Source organism: Hermetia illucens, chromosome 1 (genome assembly GCF_905115235.1).
Source record: "Hermetia illucens chromosome 1, iHerIll2.2.curated.20191125, whole genome shotgun sequence".
Lineage (NCBI taxonomy): Eukaryota > Metazoa > Arthropoda > Insecta > Diptera > Stratiomyidae > Hermetia > Hermetia illucens.
Window position 1 is genome coordinate 220,926,420 of NC_051849.1, and position 21,672 is coordinate 220,948,091.

The 21,672-nt window shown below is 41.0% G+C and overlaps 1 protein-coding gene across 4 annotated transcripts; it reads right to left on the reverse strand.

Moving 5' to 3' along the window:
• Positions 1-302: 302 nt before the first annotated feature.
• On the reverse strand, positions 303-15,364 carry LOC119658287. 4 transcript variants are annotated; one of them, XM_038065590.1, is made up of 6 exons: positions 15,210-15,364; positions 5,090-5,744; positions 4,694-4,871; positions 4,413-4,626; positions 3,915-4,189; positions 401-539 (listed from the first exon to the last, which is right to left on the reverse strand). In XM_038065590.1, the coding sequence occupies exons 2-5, from the start codon at positions 5,738-5,740 to the stop codon at positions 3,958-3,960; spliced, it is 1,275 nt and encodes a 424-aa protein (XP_037921518.1). In that variant the 5' UTR covers positions 5,741-5,744; positions 15,210-15,364; the 3' UTR covers positions 401-539; positions 3,915-3,957. The 4 variants fall into 4 exon arrangements, with proteins under 4 accessions (XP_037921535.1, XP_037921518.1, XP_037921510.1 ...); XM_038065582.1 differs by having other exon boundaries at positions 15,200-15,356; XM_038065599.1 differs by lacking the exon at positions 15,210-15,364 and adding an exon at positions 14,689-14,816.
• Between the last annotated feature and the right edge of the window lie 6,308 nt (positions 15,365-21,672).

The window sequence follows — 21,672 nt, forward strand, 5'->3', positions numbered from 1 at the left end:
TGCAGCGCACACCCCTCGACATTGTTTGGAGGAACTTAACCCCTTCATGCTTCCAAGAATGGAGATTAAACAGAGCGTTAATGTCAGCGTGGAGGCAGCAATCGAAGCTGGTGCAACTGTTGAGAACGTGGTCACTAAATAAAGGAATACATAGAAGAGCGGGGTATTTTCTGATACAGCGGCCTCAATGTCTTGAAACAGTAGTACCAAAGAATTGACGGGCCTGCGTGTCGATCACTATCCCACCCAATCCTTAACTAGCTCTGTATTCAACCTGGTCATAACCATACAAGTAGATATTATATTTTATCTTTTGACGCAGTTTTTATTCACGAAAAAAATGTTTTTCTTCGAATAATTTGATAATATCATGCAATTTATCAAAATAATTATGCGCAAAGTTTTCCGTATTCATGAGTAAATCCACATCCGTTAATTGGTCCTCGGGAAGTTTATCTTTTCGCAAAGAAAGGACTCTGTGCATGACTACGACATGTTGAAATTGTAAAACTGCAATTTGGTGAAGTTCTTCATCGAATCTGAAAATAAACGGAAAAATCGATTAGAAATAGAAAAACCATTTGCGCAAGTTAGTGACTTCGAGAACGATTGTCAGAAGATAAAGAAAGTGCGTATACGTATATTTGTTAGGTTGTCCAATAAGTTTTGTCATTCGATAAGAAGAACACAGATCTCAGAATGGTGTGGAGAAATACACAAAATACACAACGCGACTTGATCAGTAAATCCAAATAAAACTCCAATGGTATTATTTACAAAAGGGAGGAAACTGAATGGACTTTCCCTTTCAGAAACGAGAGGTGTAACTCTCCGGAGAATGTGAAATAATAAAAACTTGCTTTTTCTTTTGGCGAGTGTTAATTTATTGGTCTTGCAAATACCGATATTTCGGGAACCACTTGTTCCCTTCATCAGTGCTAACAAATCCTGACTTCCTATTTCCTAATCGCTCGAAATACCGCATAATTACACTCAGATCTTCAGAGAAGTGAAGTATCTGGGAGTTATTCTAGGTGAGAAGCTTCTTTAGAACAAACATGTAGATGCAAAGAAAAAAACGAGCTTTTACAGTTTATGGGCTGTGTAGGCGGACCTTTGCCTCGACATGGGGACTTAGGCCTCCGGTAGTACTGTGGATATATGTTGCTATCAGTAGGCCGATGTTCGATTATGCGTCCGTAGTATGGTGGGTTAGGGTGACACGAAAAGGTTTTCACCGTTAACTAGCCGCATTGCAAGGAACTGTGTGTCTGGGTATTACCGGCGCCATGATCACGAGCTCTGAATGCATTACTCAATTTGCACTTCTTGGATTTGTTTGTTCAGAGCACTGCAATCAGAGCAGCTCATAGACTAATTCGATTCGATCCATGGGAAAACAATGGACGTAGGGCGCACGGAGCATTGGAAGAGTTACAAGGAGAAATAAATCCAGTTTTCGCAAAGCCTTCTGTTCGGTCATACATCTGTTTGGTAGAAGATATGAAATTATCTTGAACCGAAAAGAAAACTGGGTGGAAACAGAAGAATGCCTGTCAGGATATATTCAAGTCTTCTACACTGGTGACTCAAAAACGGAACAGGGTTTTGAATAAAAACGAGATGTGGGGTTTTCCCTTCGTGTTAATCCTGTAATGAGGAAACGAAATCCACGCCTATGGACGCATCAGACATTAGGTTTTAATGCTGATGTGCTGCAACTGCAGCAGGTAGCATCACATCCAATAACGGAAATCCTGCGATACATAAACGAATCCAGGATATTGTTTCTGCTCTTAGTGAAGACTCCTTGTGCACTTTTAACGATCATCCATAGATTTAGGAAACTTTAGGAAACTTATTGAATAATATTTAGACAGAAAGGGTTGGAGACTGTATTCTCTTCTAGAATCAGATTTCTGAATTTTGTCCGATATTTTGTGCTATATTCCCCATGGATTTATCCTTCGGCCTATCGCTGATTCGTCTTGGCATCAAGGATCATTAAGATTCAAAATGTCCATCGCTGTCCATAGCTGTTTTATATTTGTATTTGACCGCGTTCGAGAGAAAAATTCTCCGAAGAAGTTTTGGCCCCGTACATGAGGATGAACAATTCCGTAGCCTACATAACGACGAAATCTATGAGCGATACCATGACCAGGTTGTGGATAAAATCCGGCTCAATAGGTTACGGTGGGCGGATCACGCGGGTCACTTAATCCGTATGGATGAGGATGATCCAGCCCGGAAAGTCTATAAGGGCAATATCTATGGTAGAAAAAGCAGACGAGGCAGACCCTAAGATGGAACGATGGCGTAGGTTAGGACGCCAGAGAGCTTTTAGGGATATCGAATTGGTGGACCTCAGCGCAAAACCGGTCTAGAGCTGTGTGGAGTTCCCTATTAAGGCAGGCTTAGACCGAATACCGGTTGTTGCGCCGCTGATGAGGTAAATGCAAGGGGTAGGATCCTCTTTAAGTCCATCCAACTACTGGCGTATGCTGCCGATATCAACATCATGGGAAGAACGACCTGAGACGTACAAACTGCCTTCATCCAGATCGAGCAGGCGGCAATCGGGGCGAAATCTTGGGCTGCACATCAATGAAGGCAAGACAAAATATATGGTGCCCACTTCAGCATCGAAAACCAACCAATCAACAACATCAAACTGCACTGGTCAAACGGGAAGAATAAAGATAGGAGAATACAACTTTGAGACCGTTGACAATTTCTCCTATCTAGGATCGAAAATCACAACCGATAACAGCTACAATCATGAAATCCGCGCACGGTTGTTGTCAGGCAATAGAGCCTATTTGAAGCTTACAAAGACTGTTCCTCTCGAAACGTCTCACCATAGGGACAAAGCTCTTACTGTACAAGACTATGATCTTGCCAGTCCTCATGTATTCCTCGGAAACTTGGGTTCTTAGCAAGAAGAATTGCGAACTCTTGGCCGCGTTCGAGAGAAGAATCCTCCGAAGAATTATGGGCCCCCTACATGTGGATGGACGATTCCGTAACCTACACAATGACGAAATCTATGAGCGATACCATGACCGTCCGGTTGTGGATAAAATCCGGCTAAACAGGTTATGGTGGGCGGATCACTTAGTACGTATGGATGAGGGTGATCCAGCCCGGAAAGTCTATAAGGGCAATATCTATGGTAGAAAAAGAAGACGAGGCAGACCCTGCCTAAGATGGAGCGATGGCGTAGGTCAGGACGCCAGACAGCTTTTAGGGATAACGAATTAGTGGACCTCGGCGCAAAACCGGGATGTCTGGAGTTCCCTATTAAGGCAGGCCTAGACGGGATACCGGTTGTTGCGCCGTTGATGATGATGATGAAAGTCAATGTGTTGTATATTAGACAAATTTTTTTCTGTGCAAAACATTGCAGTAACATAAATCTATGGATGAGCGTTAAAATTGCACAAGAAGTCTTCACTAAGAGCAGAAAAAATATCCTGGATTCGTTTATGTATCGCAGGATTTCCGTTAGTAGATCTTTAACTAAATGTTTATATAAGAATAACCATTAAGAAAACACATATGTAAGTTGACTAAATTTTGTTAGCACATGGACGTAAAACATCTTGTATGCGTTCGTCAGTGAGAATAAGGAATATGACTATTTACAGGATCTTATCTCTCGACAAATAAAAGATTTAAGCCAGATTCATATAAGAGATGATATCTACATTGAATTAAAGTCATGGCGAGGCTACAAAGTAATGGAAAGTGGAGGTTGAAAAGTACAAATTGGCGCATAGTGTTTAAAAAATGGAAATATTCGTGGATCAAATTTATCATCACCGCACTAAACTATTGCCGACTATGATTCAATAACTGATGGAATATGATATAATGTATTTTGAGCATTGCACTAGGATCCTACGAATTACCGTAATTGTTATCTAGAAATTGAAAGCCTCTAGTTCTGTTGCCTTAAAAGTGCGTAGACAACTGAGTTGATAAGAACCCTTTTTCTTGGAACAGTTCTACAATATTCCATAATTTATCATAAAAATTATCGTGCAACAAATTTTTGTCGAACATTTGTGTCCCATCCATATCTAGGACATCCGGAAGTTTGTCCTTTCTCATTGAAAGCACTTTATGCATGGTGGCAATGTGTTCTAATTGAACTATTGCAACTCTATGCAACTCAATATCAAATCTGTAATGGAATGAACGGATACCTAATTAAATTTGTTCAAACAAACGCGGGAAGTGCATGTTTCACTATTCGAGGGATGTACATTCACTTTAATTTCAAGAATTAAATAAATTAGTGGCCAATTATGTTCCGAAGGTATTTCCCTGCAAACATGACTTATAGTACGGCACGTGACAATTACAATTTAGTACGAAATTTGGTTTATTCATTGCGAAATACTTACTTTTCAAAACTATAATTGGTAGTATCACATCCCAAACGCTCTAACCATGTTATAAATTGGTTATAATACTGCTCCACGAAATCATCGAATTTTGTCTTCATAATATCAGTTTGCACACTGAGAGCTAGGAAAAACACAAGGTCGTGTATTAGAGAATCATAAGTGGCTATTTGGAAATCGACCATTTTCATATCTAATGGTTTTCCTTGTGCGTCTGTAATTAAAGAAAAATATTATCCACATAAGAAAAATATTTTAGTCCTGAATTAAAGCGCTAATACCATAACGGATCATCATATTGTTTGTCCAGAAATCATTGTGAGCAATCGCTGTAAACAATGAGTCTGGACGAGGCTCCAAATTATTGACGTGTTCATCGGATAGGCTGAAGGCAATCTTAATTTTCTCAAACAGTTCATCATTCACTCCAGGCAAATTTTTCATGATATTGAGATTATCCTACGAAAAAAACAAAATTGTTTGAAAAATAAAAAATCGAATTCTCAAACTATTAAAAAGTTTAAAAACAGAAGATTCGGACCAAATCTCCAAATAAGCTTCTTTCCTAAGGGTCACTCCTAAGTCAACACTCCCGAGAAAAGTACAAAAACAACCACAAATATCTATGGCGATCTCGAGGACAAGATTGCTACACAATTCAATTGTTCTATACTCACTTCAATCATCTGAGTGCGCATATCTTCCGGTAAAGCATGATCCACAGCGAATGGTTTCAAAAATGACTTAGAATATTTTTCAAACTCCTCAGGATATTTCGTTCGATAAGCAACACAAGTTGCATGAAATCTAGCCAAATCTCTGATAATAACCACCGTAGTTTCGTAGTCGAATCCTTTTAAGCGATCTCCCATTACATAGCCAGCGGTAGCCAAATTGTCAAGTATCAAAGCCGCTCCTGAATCGACTTTATCTGCATTCTTTTTCAAAGATATTCGTCCACCATAGCACTTTGCAAAAACATTTGTCATTTCATTATCCGAAAGTCCAGCCTCTTTCTGAAGTCTAATAAAATCCGGGGCAATTTTCATATAGCAATGCTTTTCAGTTCTGAAGGTGCGTTCAGGTTGAAACATTTGCCGAAAGAACTCATTTTCTGGTAGCAGTTTGGCGATCAGATCCAAATTTGTCTTTTCGGTACCATTTGCATTCTGGACTGTTGCCACCACTTTGAAGATTGTGCTACCATAATTATCCCCAGGTGCTGTAAAATATTCACTCTCGTAGGACACCAGCTTCTTTCCGTCCAAGAAAGGTTCGATTAGTTCTCCAAAGTTTGGTATTGCTGGCGGCTGTGGCTTAGATGACATTTTTCTGAAAAACATATAATAATACTTAAAACTTCAGCTACCTTACAATAAACACATGAAACGTAAAACCTAAAATAGATTCAGTATGCGTCGATCTATTAGTCATATGAAATGTGGTAAATCTTCTTGCCACATAATAGAAAAAGAAGGATCACCACCAAACGCAACGACATATTTGACTTCAGTCTATCGACAGATTTCGCAGTATTACCTATTTATATATTTTGAACGCGGCGCTTATTATCGAAAAAATATATAATGAAAAGCGGAATTTGCGGCTCAAAGCAGAGTTCACCACTGATATTACTTTTTTTTTATCATTGATGTTGTTCATGCTGCTTTAGTCGGCGAAAGCAGGAGTCTAACGCATTAACATAACTAAATCCGCTTTCGCTACCCTGTCTAAAATCTTAAAATGCAGTTATTTCAACACCACGGTCAAGTTCTGTGCTAGTGTTCATTCTGTGTTGCTATATGTGGGAAGCACATGCAAAGTGACCTCCACTGTTACTCAAAAGCTACAAGCCATCATGAAGAGGCGTATGTGCCGTATCATCGGGGTACGCTGGCCTGATACTGAGTTCGCAACATGTGCATCATTTCATTCGCTATGGTCTGTGACGAGCTGACCAGAATATTGATTTGTTTGTATGCAGCATATCTTTTTTCCTTCTATTTAGCTTTCTTCAACACCCCCTAAAACCCCACATCATAATCCACCCGAAATATTCACTAATTTTAAAATACTAATTGCAAATTACCATTTTATAGCTTTTGAAATTTTAATTCGAAAATCCTTGCACCTTAATAAATTGTCACTCATTTAAGTATCAAATATTTCCAAAATTATCATTAACCTTTCCTTTTTGTTGTTGCTTCCCTGTGCTGGGTATTAGAAGTGCAGTTTATACGTGCTTGCTTGGATTGCTCATATTTTGTCCGTGAGTCTCGTGAAGTAAACTTCACAGTTCGCTCCGAGCTCTCGAAGCGAACGGTCATTAAGAGCAGAGCTGAACAAGAATCCAGAAGGAAGTATACGTTCTGGACGGTGGTGTCATTCACGTCCGAAAAAGGGTAACTATTATAAGAACATTAAATTAAAAAAATATTGTTACATTCCAGAGCTGCTGCGCACAACAGCAAATACGGGCTTGGGGACAGGATGTCCGCCAAGAGGTGTAAGATGATACACCCCGAGGAGATGTCATCGGAAGAAGAAGGCAGCTCCCCAGAGCTGCAAGCAATAAACGCGACCCTCCTCGAAAAAATCGAGGGGCTAAAGCAAGAAAAGGCTGCGATGGTCCAGCAGCTGGACTGTCAGCTAAAAATTATAAAGCGGCTAGAGGATCGCTTGGCATCCCTCGAAGGGAGGATGCCAATCGCAACGTCGGAGCAGCAGCAACGACAACATCATCGTGAACAACATCAACATGAACAACAACAACACGAGCAACAACTGAAGGAGCAACAACAGAAGGATCAACAACATCATCAAGATGGAGAGATGTGCGTCGTCATCCAAGAAGAGGAAGGCGACGAGTTCAACTTCGTCCAGCGGAGGAAAAAGAGAAACAGAGAAAAGGTGAGTGTAAGTAGAGTTAATGCCCCTCCGGCAAACCCTCAGGCACCCTCCCCCCAGGTTACCCGCCCAAAAAAGGCAAAAATTCCGCCCATCACTGGGTATAAAATTAATGTTCCTCAATTCTTGAGGATATTAAAAGAGAAAGGGTTAAAAGCAACCCTAAAAAATACGAGGGCCGATAGGACCCTCATTTTTGCTCAAAGTCTTGAGGATCATGCAGCGATCTTCAACCTTATTAAGGAAAAGGGACTGCATGCCATGACCAGTACCCCTCCGGCTTTAAGGACTCAGTCCTTGGTCATCCGTGGTCTTCATAGAGAGACTGAGCCGGCTGACATAATGCGCGAACTCAACGAAGAGTATCCGCACCTAAAATTGAAAAGTGTCTCAAATCTAGTCACACGAGCCGACAAACTGGCCCACAGCCTGAACCCGGCACTTCCATTGAAGTCGCAATCGGGGCTGTTCATGGCTACTTTCGAGCCAGAACAAGATCTAAACGAAGCATTTAAGGTGAAATATATCCTTCACCAGAAAATTTCGCTTGAGAAAGTCAAGCCGTTTCAAGAAGTGCAGTGCTACAACTGCCAAAACTTCGGGCATATCGCCATCAATTGCTCCATCGTACACCGGTGCGTGAGGTGCACGAAAACCCATGTGCGAGGGGAATGCTCAAATCCCACCGCAGACAAACCAACTTGCTGCAATTGCGGCCAGGCCGGACACCCCGCCAACTATCGCAGATGCCCGGCATACAAGGACATGGTTGCCAGAAGGGAAGCTGGCAGGGCGAAAAAAAATGCCGAGACCATAAATGCCAAACAGGCGGTGACTCAGATGTCACAAAGCTTGGCCAAACCGGGCGTTTCTTACGCTCAAGCAGCTAGGAATACTCTCCCTAGAGCTGCAGCCCCCCAAACAACTAGGAACACTATTCCTAGAACTACAGCCCCTCAAGTCCCTCAAGGCAATAAATTGGCCTTCCAAAACTTGGTCCAAACTATCGCGTCGGCCCAAACAAATGAACAGCGACAATTAGCCGCTATCCAACTTTTGATGAGTTTATGGAGTTAAAAGTCGTCACATTTAACTCCGCGTCCTTGGTCTCACACGCCCAACGTGCCACCGCACAAGAGTTGGTCGATTCCCTGAAAGCAGACTTCTTCTGTGTTTCAGAGACACATTTAAAAAGCAGGCACAACGTTAATTTTACCGGATATAACATTATCCGGGACGACACCAACAGCGGTTCCGCCCTTTTAGTCAGAAAAGACTATGCATTTGAGGAAGTCTCCATCAAAAACCTGCAGACCTGTTCCGCGGCAGCGGCCTTAGTTAAAACTAACGACAATAGACGCATCTTAATAGCTGCAGTCTACATAAAATGTAACTCTCCCTCTGAACAACTGGGCCAAGACTTACAAATCTTGAGCGATCTCCAGTCTAAATCTAAATACCTAATTTTTGGTGGGGACTTTAACTCACGGCACACTTCCTGGGGCGATTTGGCAAAAAACCGAAATGGGGTTGCCCTCGAAAAATGGATCCATAATCAAAGTCCATTAAACCAGCTTGAGATGATCTTGCCAGACACACCCACAAGGCCTGCAAGTCAGTCAATACTTGACTATTTTCTAATGTCCGCAGACGCCACTCTCACACTGCAGGTGTTAACGTGCAAAACTTTACCAGGGATGTCTGATCACTTCGCAGTTGAACTTATACTTTCCCTAAACTCTCAACTGCAAAAGCGAGTACCCAGCGCAATAAGATCATTCGCCCATACTAACTGGGATAAATTCAGGGCAGAATTGGCACCACAGCTAAACCTGAAAAAGATCATTGTCTCGCAAAATCTAACGGACAAAGAAATCGATGAGGCTATCATCTTGGCTACTGATGCCATCAACTCTGCTACACGCAGAAACACAAAGCTCCTCAAAATCGATGAGATTCAGTTCAATATACTGCCGCACGAGATAATGAAACACCTGAAAGTCAGAAAAATCTGGCGCAGAAATCTCAAGCGAAACTTCCACAAAAATGGCAACAGAGCTAACACGGAATATAAAGTGTTAATTTCGCGGATTAACTGCCTTAGTACATTAATCCGTCAAATGGTGGAACAATTCCGTAGCAAGGAACTCACTCGCAAGCTAGCAGATGTGAAACCCGGATCTAATATGTTTGTACATATAAATAGGCTGACAGGCCGCAACAGATCCAAAAACTTCGTTCTTACCAAGAACAATGAAAACATCGGCAGTGACGCTAGGAAAGCTCAAATACTCGCGGAGTCTTTCCTAAATCAACTAAACTCTCCTTCACCTAGTAACAACCGAGCCGTCAGTTCGATTGTAGACACGACAATCAAAGACTTTCTTCATGAGCATTCACTCAAATTAACTACCTTCTCCACCTTTAACCCATCCTGTAAACCAAATGACCCAAAAACCTTTTTGAGCTTATCACAGCTCGCAGCCATCACTAAAAGCCTTAACGGCAAAAAATCAACTGGACCAGATGACATAGCAAATATTGTCATCAAAAACCTCCCTAGGGCATCAATGAAGTTCCTTCTTGCAGTCTTCAACAACTGCATCAATAATGGTTACTTTCCCACTACTTGGAAAGTAGCAAAGATAATCGCCATTAAAAAAAAAGGCGGCTCCCACGAACCACAAAACTTCAGGCCCGTCTCTCTCCTCTCCAACTTGGGCAAGCTCTTCGAAAAAGTATGGACAGTGGGATTAGTCCAACATTGCGATCGGAAAAACATTATTCCGAACCATCAATTCGGGTTCCGGACTAAGCACGGGACCCAACACGCACTAAGCTACCTTCACGATTCAGTGAGTAGCAGACTTAACGTCAATAACAAGCCCACAGTAGTGTGTGCATTAGACCTCGAAAAGGCATTTGATTCCGTGTGGGTCAACGGACTTATCTTCAAATTAATCAGCCTTGATTTCCCTATCCCGGTGATCAGACTTATAATAAGTTTCTTCGAAGATAGGCATTTTTACGTCAGCGTGAGAAATGATTATTCCGATCTCCTACCGGTCACTTCTGGAGTACCGCAGGGATCCATTTCAGAACCTACACTCTACAACATTTTCACGGCCGACGTTCCAATCCCAGAGAGCGGCACAGAACTATTACAGTTCGCTGACGACACGCTTATCTTCTCGTCTAGCTTCCGACCCGGTAAGGCAGCTAATGCTATTGAGAAATACTTAACAGATCTCTGCAAGTACTACCAGACCTGGGGGATAAAAATCAACGAGGCTAAAACACAGGTTATTACTCTTCGGAGTAAATCCAGATACTTGGGATCTAGATCTATCCACAGAAAAGCTAAACGCTTAAAGCTACGCATCGGGAATACCTTAGTAAACAGTTCACAACAAATGAAATACCTGGGAATGCTATTTCATGAACACCTATGATTCGACCCCCACCTTAATCTTGTTCTCAGCAAAGCACGCGGTGCACTAAGTAAAATCTACTTTATTCTTCGTAAAAGAGTAGGACTTTGCACTAAATCTAAACTGACCCTATACAAAGTCCTCATAAGACCGATTCTTTGCTACGGAGCCCCTACATGGATCTCTTGCTCGACCAAAGCTATGAAGAAGTGCGAGTCCTTCGAGCGCAAAATTTTGAGACACTGCGTCGGCTTGTCGTACAATTGGAAAACCAAGAAGTGCGGCCGCAACGCCGAAGTGTACAGGCGAGCAAAAGTTAAACCTCTTCGAGAGTTCGCTCTCAACCTGTTAGAAAGATTCTTCGAAAGAACGGAGAATCACCCCAATGCACTCATGAGGCAACTTTATCTGGAGGGTAACTCCACCCCATTGGCCACATTCTTAAGGCCTTGCCAAATTGTGAGCTCTGCATTAAAACCCGCCATTGTCTCTCTCTTCGACACTCCTTGCCTGGTAGGGGTGCACAGAGGTTAAGCGCGAAATTGTGAGCGCTATAAAAACATTAGTTATAAGAATTAGATTTAAGTATTATTTATTAGATTAGATTAAGTTAGAATAAGTAAGTAAATAAGCCTTCTCGCGCTCTAGGTGCAGGCGCAGTTTTTTTTTCAAATATATGTCCAGTTTTTTTAATCATGAATTGTCAAGATCTATGTGTAAAGTAAATACACAGTAAAAAGTAATGTCAGAGAAGGTCGGGCAGGCCAAACAATGTAATAGCCACCCGTTTTTTTTTTAAATATTTAATTATGACACATAAACTACATTTAGGCTAGTAACAAGAATGAAACGCTATGTATTTAATGTAAGTCACTGGTTTTTAAATAAATGATTTTAAATGAAAAAAAATGCTTGGATTGCTGCGAAAACGGCTGATATTAAAGGGATTTTCGGGTTGTGAGTGCGCAAGGGGACCGGTTCGATAAACAGTATGGCTAATGCTTGTAGGGTCAGCTCGCTATTCTTTACTCGACAAGCTGAGAAAATTTTTGCCCGCTTTTTTAATAATCATGTAAAAGGAATCATAAGCACGGATGATTTTTAAACGATTACTATAAGCAACCTACTCCTAAATTCCTAATTTGCAACTGTTTTCGGAAACTAAATTAATAGAGTGATACCATAACTCAGCAATGTCATTTATCGGTCTATTAAAAGACAATCAGCAAAGTGTTTCCTGGCAGAATGTAATGATAAATATATAAAATGTTAAGTCAATTGGTCGAAATTTGCCTGATTTATAAGTTCGGCTGACTTTAAAAATAAGGTTTCGAGAAAAACGTGTTACAAAGTTTCTGGAAATTCGTATTGGGCGGCGCCAAAATTCAAAATAGGAGCGTTTCGACATTTCCTCCATCTCAATCTTTTGATTATGCCCTTCTTAAGGTTTTTTCAGTAGAGATTGATTTTTGAAGTTTTTACAGGAGCCTAACTCCTTAATTGGCTTCCTCAGGAAAAAAATTAATAACTACTATTATTAACTTTATTTGAAGAGAGATCAGTATGAGATTTGAAATTTAGATTTTATATGCTATTCTCCTCAAATTTTCCATCAGTCCTGTTGCAGTTCAAATTTGCACTTTAGTACCCTTTGGTATCACATCATTCGAATAGGTATAGCTGCACGCAGCAAGTGCGTGTAACAGGTAGACAGACGGGCAGAAATACAGACAGATTGATAATACGTGAACATACGTCCATCGCTTCTCATTCGTTATACATTGCAAAGATTATATAAAAATATTTAGTAGTTTTCTAAACCAAATTTAACGCTTCGATCCCTCACGTGTCATTTTCACAAAAACTCATGTGACCTTCCCGGTGCGTGAGTTCGCACCGGATCCTGAAAAACAATCAATCATGGGAATTCGCGTGCACCTATCGGAATGAACAAAATGGGAGCCAAATCATGGAGCCGTAAAACTTCGGACCCGATTGCCGCAATCGAAAATCACATCCTCGACCATTGTTTCCCCTGCCTCAAATGTATTGTGAGGCACGGCCTCTGAGGTTGCTACCCTGCCTTGACATCCTCAGGCCGTGATATTGGAGAATGTCTCCTCTAGTAGTAAGAGTTTTACGGGGTTAAGGAGGAAAAGGGAAGAAGCGAGTCCTTAAGTTGAAAAGAGAGTTACTTCATGTTGACAATTATATTCATGCAATAAAATACCTGAATAAATAGTCACTTTCAAATAATAAAAATAAAAGAACCAAATATAGGTGGGTTCAAAGAAATAAAACAGTGGTTTTGAAATGAAAATAAAAAATAAATAAAGAGAACCGCTCCTGATAAAAGAAACCCCATAAAAAGAAACAAAATAAATGCCTCACCCAGAGTTCTGGCGATGACATTTCCTTTTCCCAATAATTTTGCTCAAGTACTAATAAAACCAAAAAGTGAAAAGTGTTCAATAATCAAAAGAAAAAAAAAATAAATCAAGAATTCAGATAAACTTGTTAATGCTCCAATTTGAAGATTTCAGTGCACCGGACCAGATGGAGAGCAACTTACTCTCACTTGTTTGGTCCACGAACCTCAACTTTTGGGCCAAGTATTCAAAAGGTAGAAAGAATGACTAACGGTTTCGTCCAAAGCAGAGGCAACTCATCAGACGCTACCTATGCTACTTACTCGTATGTCTATGCCCTGGGGGCAGCGTCACCGAAGGTCGAAGGAAATCACCCCGTTGGTCATTCTTACCACTTTTTAAGTACTTGGGTACTATGCCTAAAACGAGGTTCATCAGGTCCGGTCTAAAATCAAGTAGATATGGACTTAGGATCCCTCATATTTCAAACAAAAATTTAGCTTTAACCTGGCTTAGGCTTAAAATACTGGCGAATGTAATTCGAACTCTTGCCGTGTTTGCTATTATATAAATAGGAACGATTTCCATATGTTGCCTTTTACGTTCACGCTGCTCCCAGGACAGAGGTTAGGTAGCGTCTTATGAGTGGTCTTTGCCCTCGACGAAAGTGTTAGTCATTCTTTTAACTTATTTCAGCATCATCAGACTATATCGCTAGGCATGCGGTTTTATTATAATAATTTTGATGAGTTTAAGTCAATCATACTCAATGGCAAATCTTTGATTGTTTATCAGGAATCTCCCCAAATGGTATCTGGCTACTAGAGAGTCGCTATTTGTTTCTAATTTTTTAGTAAACTGCAGATGCTACGGAGAAGTCCACTATCAGTTAAAGAAAGTGACACCTACATATATAATAGTTACCTATAATTTTAATTTTTTTATTTAAAAAAAAATTTACGCAGAGATAAATAGCATTCATTATGCAATATTTGATTTGTTATTTTCCGTCCGCTACTTACTAATTAAACAATTATGTTTAGATAACTTTTTTGCGACAAAAATTTAAGATTAGGATTCTATCAAATTTGCTTATGTTTAATTGTCCACACATGTGTGCTTTGATAAATTTGAAACTCGTGCGGATATTTCACCACGCGCAAGTATTTCAAATCACAGCCGGTTCATTACCAAACAAACACTTTTCTACATACACAAATATAGTGATTTGAAATTATTAGATTTTTGATATCCGAGTAAACTATACGACAAAAACGGTACTGAAACTATTTCTTTATTGATCTATTTACTTCGGGTCAAAGATTGCACGCTTTTTTCTACTTATCTTATCCGTTAAAGTTTTGATAGGATATCGCTGATTTTGATATGAATACATATTCATAATTGGTGAGACTACTTTCAATTGAAATCTCGTTGCTCATCACTTCAATTTAATTCCGCTCTTCTGGGAAAGCCCGCAAAACTATTCACACTTCTTATGAAGAAAGATTATATACAATATATATATATATACATTTAGTATTCACATGAATAGCGAGTAAAACTCACAGATAGAAAACCGCCTCACTTTATTTTAACTATATGCACTTGCTCGCTGTAAGCAGAATACAACTTTTTTGCCCTATTAGAGCCATGGAGCGCTCCATTTCCACGGAGCTAATCTCCTACAATTGACGAAGTATCAATCAACTCTATTCATCATTATCATTTACTGCACCGCGGAATGGGGGACAGAAATCAAAATGATTAATATATTACATAAAACAAGTACGATTGCTAATAGTACAAACTGTGCTATTATTAGATAGACAACGATGGGTAAGATGTTTGAGCGGAACTGCAATCAATTAACAGAAAATTCATGAGTGAGCATTGGTAGATACTCCCATCTAAAATTTACAATGTCAAGAAATATTTTGATAATTTTTGTTATAGGTGACCCTGAATGAATTGGGAATTGTTAATTGCATGCTACTTACTTTTTTTTACAAACTCTATTATCGATTTCATGTCTAATGGAGAAATAAATATATTTTTTTAAAATATAAAGCATACCTACCAGGAAATACTTATTTCGATTTACACTAGATCACTGCAACCACCCACAAATCTAGAAAGCAGCACTTATACTGAATGGTATCAAGCCGTGAACGCACCTATCTTCTTCGGAGTTAAAGATTCACTGCTGGACTTAAATTTCAAGTAGTATCTAACAGTTGACTTTTTGCTATCTCATGCTACTACGTAAAATTATTTAATTCTACTGTTCTTGATAAATATGGAACTAAAGTTTCGCGAACTTATCTCTTCATTAATTATTACGTACATTTAGAGGCATATATACTGCTCCATAAAATAATAAATCCACGTTAAGATTGCCCATTTTTTTATTTGAATGTTGCATTTTTGCTCCATAATAATTTAATAAAATGGATAGTCGATGACTGCAGCGATTGATGGATTGATTTATTTAAAAGTAAGCTCCCTCATGGTCTAGGTGAGTTTTATTATGATTATGATAAATACCATCTTATTCTCCACAACACACTGCTGAAATTGAAATAATTAAAAATTGCTAAGTGCTAAATTGTTAGCACTGATGAAGGGAAAAAGTGGTTCCCGAAATATCGGTATTTGCAATACCAATAAATAACACTAGCGAATAATAAAAACAAGTTTTTATTGTTTCAAATAATTTAATCGCTAGAAATACCGCGTTATTTCACTCAGACACTGATGAACTCGGAGGATCAGTTGAGTGTGAAGTTCTGCTGCTAACAAATCAGGGCTTAATTGGTTGACACAAAATGGATTACCTCATGTAAATTAGTCAGCGCACTGCCCCCATTTAAAGATAATGCAGAATTGTTAAACCATCTTTTCACTTCCTCAATCATCTATTTATTTGTAAAAAAAACAGTAATCGAATTTTAATGAAATAAGGTTTTGTTTCTAAAACCAATCCTTAAAAATGAACAAAAAAATAAATGATTGTATAATTTTATGGTGCAGTTTAAGCGTCGGTTCATAGATTGTAAATAGTAATCGAATGAGTTTCATATTTTTGATTAGTGCTTTGATTTGGTTAATCTAGCAGATTAACGTCTTTCATAAAGAAGATGAGTTTCTTATTACCGCCATGTCACTTACATAAGATTTCGTTTCTAAAACCAAGTATTGGAAGGAAATCCTAAGTAAAGTGAAAATAATATACTGAGATCACGGAAAGAGATAAAAAAAAGTATAGATGTAATACCTATTGATAGATCGACCTAATACTAAGGAAGATACTTTCTGATATAAACACCTGTTGCATGGCTGTATGCAATTATATCATAATTGCTGGTGACAGCTGGCGGCGCAGTCTTTTCAACACGCAACGGAGTGTCAATCTTATTATCCATTTTGTCGACAATCATGACCTTGTACTTGTCAATACATGTTTGTGTGTGTGTGTGAATGGTGGAGGTGAAGCTACAGCTGCTGAGCACTCAGGCCGTGTTGGCCCATTGTACTCGCCTCCCCCGTCTAACGGAATATTCCGGATTCGTTAACGTATCGCAGGATTTCCGTTAGTGGATGTGATGCTACCCGTCGCAATTGGAGGACATCGGCACCAAAGATCTGATGCCTGATGCGTCCATAGGCGGGGCATTCACATAGGAAATGCTCCGTGGATTCCGCTTCCTCATTACAGGAGGGACACGTATCATCTTCGGTAATTCCTATTCTGAACATATGCCCAGCTAGTGAATTATAGCCTGTCAGAATGCCCACAATACACCTGCAAGTCCTCCTGCTTTTCGACAAGATAAACTTTGCGGTACGCATTTTGGGTTCTGGCAGGAAAAGTTTGGTTTGTCGAGCAGCATTTAGGCTCTGCCACCTGTCATTATGGAAAACTTGTTCCCAGTTTTTGAAAACAGATTTAGCCAATGCTACTGCTACCCCAATTGCTGGTTCCGGTTCCGGCATAGGGGAGATTGACCCCTCTTTCGCTAAAGCGTCCGAGATTTCATTTCCCTCTATCCCACAGTGACCAGGTACGCAGAGTAGTTCCACCGTATTGAATCTAGACATAGAGTTCAAACGGTTTCTGTATTCCTGAACGATTTTCGAGGTGATCAAAGGACTGCTCAATGCCCTCAGTGCAGCTTGACTATCACTGCAGATTGCGATTCGCCTGCCCTTCAACCGCTCGTCAATCACCCAGTTTGCCACCCTTAGGATCGCATAAACCTCGGCTTGAAAAACCGTGGCATATTGTCCAAAAGGGAAAGTCCACTTCTCGTTTTTATTCGAGAGGTAGACTCCGGCTCCAGAACCCTCTTCTGCTTTTGAGCCATCGGTGTAGAAGACTTCCGTATATCCCGCCACGCATTCCTCTGGGTCTTCCCAGTCCTCTCTACGCTTCAGGGTAACTACATATCTTCTACCAAACAGATGTATGGGGACACGAGAATCGGAAGGCATTGTAAGAACTGGATTTAGTCCTCCCAGTAACTCTTCCAATGCTCTGTGCCCCCACATCCGTTGTTTTCCCATAGATCTAATCGAATTAGCCTATGAGCTGCTCTCATTGCAGTGCTTTGAATAAATATATCCAGGGGCTGCAAATTGAGTAGTGCATTCAGAGCTGCGCCGGATGTCGTGCTCATGGCACCAGTGATACCCAGACAAACAGTTCTTTGCAGTTCGTCTAGTTTACGGTGAAAACCTTTTTGTCTGACTTTAACCCACCACACTACGGATGCATATACGAACATCGGCCTAATGATGGCAACGTATCTCCACATTACCACATGAGGCCTGAATCCCCATGTCGAGGCAAAGGTCCGTCTGCACAGCCCCATAAGCTGTGAGAGCTCGTTTCATCTTTACCTCAACATGTTTGTTCCAAAGAAGTTTTTTATCTAGAGTGACCCCCAGATATTTCACTTCTTCGGAGAGTTGAAGGGTAGTACCCCTCATCTCAGGGAGACAAAGTCCATCCAGTTTTCTCCTTTTTGTGAATAAAACCATTGTGGTTTTATTTGGATTAACTGACAAACCATGTCTAAGGCACCAGCTGTCTATCAAATCAACGGCACGCTGTATATTCCAACACACCGTTCCAAGATCCCGATCAACAGCAAGTACAGCCACGTCATCAGCATAAGATTGAGCGTGTATTGGCAAATTTTGCAGTTCGCATAGCAGTGAGTCGATCAGCATATTCCACAGAAGCGGCGAAAGCACACCTCCTTGGGGGCAGCCCTTCGTTGCTTCTGTAGTCAGGTAGCTATCGACCCCTACCTCAGCGCACAAAATTCTTTGCGTTAGCATAGCATAGATCCACTTAATTAAAGCATGATGAACACCATGCGCTCTGGCGGCATCACAAAGTTTTTGAAAAGGCGCACAGTCAAAAGCCCCTTCAATGTCCACGAACACTCCCATCGCGTACTCACCATTCAAAGTTGCATCCTCTATCTTTGTGACCAAAGAATGAAGAGCAGACTCACAGGACTTTCCACGTTGGTAAGCATGTTAGTTTTCACTAAGTGGGTGTGACCTAAGTGCGTTTCCACGAATGTGACGCTCCACCAGTCTCTCCAAACCTTTCAGCAAGAATGAAGTCAAGCTGATCTGTCTGAAGTTCTTTGAATTAGAATAGTCATCTTTCCCAGGTTTCGGTATGAAAACTACCTTAACCTGTTGCCAAGAAGAAGGCACGTAGACCAGAGCAAGACATCCTCGAAAAATATTTCTTAGAGGTCGTTCTAAATGCTCCATACCCTCCTTTAGCATTGCCGAATAGATGCCATCCATGCCAGGTGCTTTGAAATGTTCAAAGGACAGTATGGCAGCTCTCACCTTTTCATGGGTAACAACCGCTTTCGCAGTGTTCCAGTTCCCCTTGCAACGCTTGCGTGTTGAAGGGGTTGCAAGAACCGTCAACTCTCCCCCTACCACTTCTCTCACCCGTTCTCCCGGGTGGTGTACTTCCAGTTGTCAATACATGATTTACCTTTTATACCGTCAAAAGTTACAAGTAACGCCTGCCGAATCAACACCAACAACTCTACTACCAAACCCTATCTCCACCTCCACATGATGATCGCTGGGAGTTCTTTCTTAATGAGAAACTGCAAACGGAGAACGTTGAACGCGAGTTTTCCGCGCCTAAAAACGGGACAAGTTGTACCAACACGGGACAAATTGTACCCACTGGTCTTCCAGGTTGGGGGTTGGGTAGGGCTGACAACCCTACACGGAAAACAACTTGTTTCGAAGCCACAACAGGAACCTCGGACAGGACGGACTTTAAAACGACGAACCCGGCAACGACAACGGATCAACGATTTGCGCATTTTCTCATGGAAGTGCGCTCCCTGTACAGACCGAATGCTGCTCAGCAGCTAGCCGATACGGTGGTTCTGAGTACTTGCTTTTACAGTTGTGAAGAAAAAGACAATTTAAAAATTATTTTGACATATCTGGCAATAGGTGTTTCCCCTCCTGGGAAAGACCATATCGGCCTGCTTAAATGAATACTGGTGGTCTATTTGAACAAACTCATTCCATTTCGATTAGCCACCGTATCGACCTAGGAGGAATGCCTAATTTCCGGTAGCGAGTTTGAAATCGCTACCGGAAATGAAATACTTGGATTTTAATGGTAGATAGCCCAGGACTTTTAAGTCATATCACGGTATGATGATGTATCATGATGTAACAGAGAATAGTGTCCGGATCGGTTAGTGGTGAAACTGCCGTATAGTGAACCCCATTTTGATGGCAAAGGGTTTGGGATAGTAACCTTTGGTGAACTCAATGCTGACCACGTTGCTTCCTAGTGTACCGCTAAGGTCTTGGCATGAAGCGGTCTAACACGCAGCAAATTGGGTTGTCACCCCATCGACTAATATAGATAGGAACTATTAGCACCTGTCTATTATCCATCTATTATCATAAACAGCTTGCCCTGATGCATGACAACAAGTGCCATGCGGGTGCCGTTCAGCGGCCTACACAGTTTTCTGTGCAGACTCCAGCGAAAATAAAATAATCACCTCAAGAAATACGGTCTCAGATTGAATTTAAATAAAACAGAATTTCTGATGACCTCGGTGAAGATTTTTCAGTTTTACTATTCCGTTGATTTCTTTAGAGGGCTTGAGAGTAGAAACGGAAAGTTTCAATTGAGATTTGATTGCAAGCGTAAGGTCTTCCCTGCAAAAAACCGTACCCTTCTTGTCCACAAATTCTGGAACCGAACCTTGGGCTTTAGTGTCGAGTGAAAGAACTTTCGGGTGATTTTCAACTGCTCGCTGCATATAAGCTTCTTATCTGTCCTTGTGTTTTAAAGAATGCTTCAAGGCGCTTTCCCTTGAAGATTTCCGAAAATTTGGATGCATAAATATTATGTCCTGGGATGGCTTTGACCTGTTCCTTCTTAAAAGAGGGGTTCGGTGCTACATACTCCCACAATTTTTGCCCTAACCTTATTCTTCCTCAGTTTCCGGCGTTGAATGAAATTAAAAGGATCACCTTTTTTGTCTTCGCTCATGAACATTTCCACATGCTTTTAACAATGTCGACATGGACACGCTACTGGTAGACGCTGTTGGTGCCGCTGATCTGATTGTTGTTTTGGTACTTGGTTATATAGCGATGATAACGTTAGGTACTCTTAACTTCGAGAGAATACAGTTTCCATCAATATCGCTTTTCCAACTGACCTTCAAGTCCTCGCCATCCATCGACTGGGTTTTTGTAATTAACACCTCCAACATGATGAAAGTTCCCCTCACCTCATACGGTTAGAGGCCCCACGTACTCGAGGAGGGCGATCAGACCCGAGTCTGCAAGGGACTCATCTGAAGTGGCTTCGGCCACGAAGCCTCACCGGAAGTTATCTGATACCATAGGAACCGGGACGGCCCTCTGAGAGCATATACTCCAGGAGAGTTCCTGGAGGATGTGTTCTCGGCCCGGTTATTTGCGGTTGGCCCCCTAGTGGGAGTTTCATGGTGGTTGTGGTTATGCCTACATCGTGGGCAGAGCTCCTCGGAGCTCGAGCGTGAAGTTGCCCTGTATAACTCGGCTGCCGTACCCCTTAGTTGCGGCAGAGGTGTTAGATAGGCCTCGCATCCACTAGTATGAATGCTGAGCCTGCACTCAGTATAAAGCAGGACCGCTGTGCTTGCATGGCGGGGCTCTGATTGTGGTCCCAAAATCAATCCATGTCCGAAGAGGACCGTGGGATTATGTATACACGGCAGGTACTCACGTTACCCAGGATTTTCATATGGTTAGAGGGGCTGAGATAAGATGGGAACGCCGCAGGATAGACCACATTTGAACTGGGGTCAAAGAGAGTATCGAAACTACAAGACAGCGTCCCAGGTAGAAGTGTATAGAGGATCTTCACATTTCAATAATGTTTTCTATTGATGACATTGACATTGTACTTTCGATAGCTTTTCTTTGCTGTCACAATCATTGGAAAAATATCATTGATAAGAAAAGTTGATCAAGCTTTTCAAG

Excerpts from the sequence above, each read along its gene's own strand:
- LOC119658287 (XM_038065590.1), bottom strand. The coding sequence starts at position 5,740 with ATGTCATCTAAGCCACAGCCGCCAGCAATACCAAACTTTGGAGAACTA. Across the intron at positions 4,872-5,089 it reads TGCGCACTCAGATGATTGAA|GATAATCTCAATATCATGAA; the intron begins GTGAGTATAGAA and ends TTTTTTTCGTAG. Across the intron at positions 4,627-4,693 it reads CAATATGATGATCCGTTATG|ACGCACAAGGAAAACCATTA; the intron begins GTATTAGCGCTT and ends CTTTAATTACAG.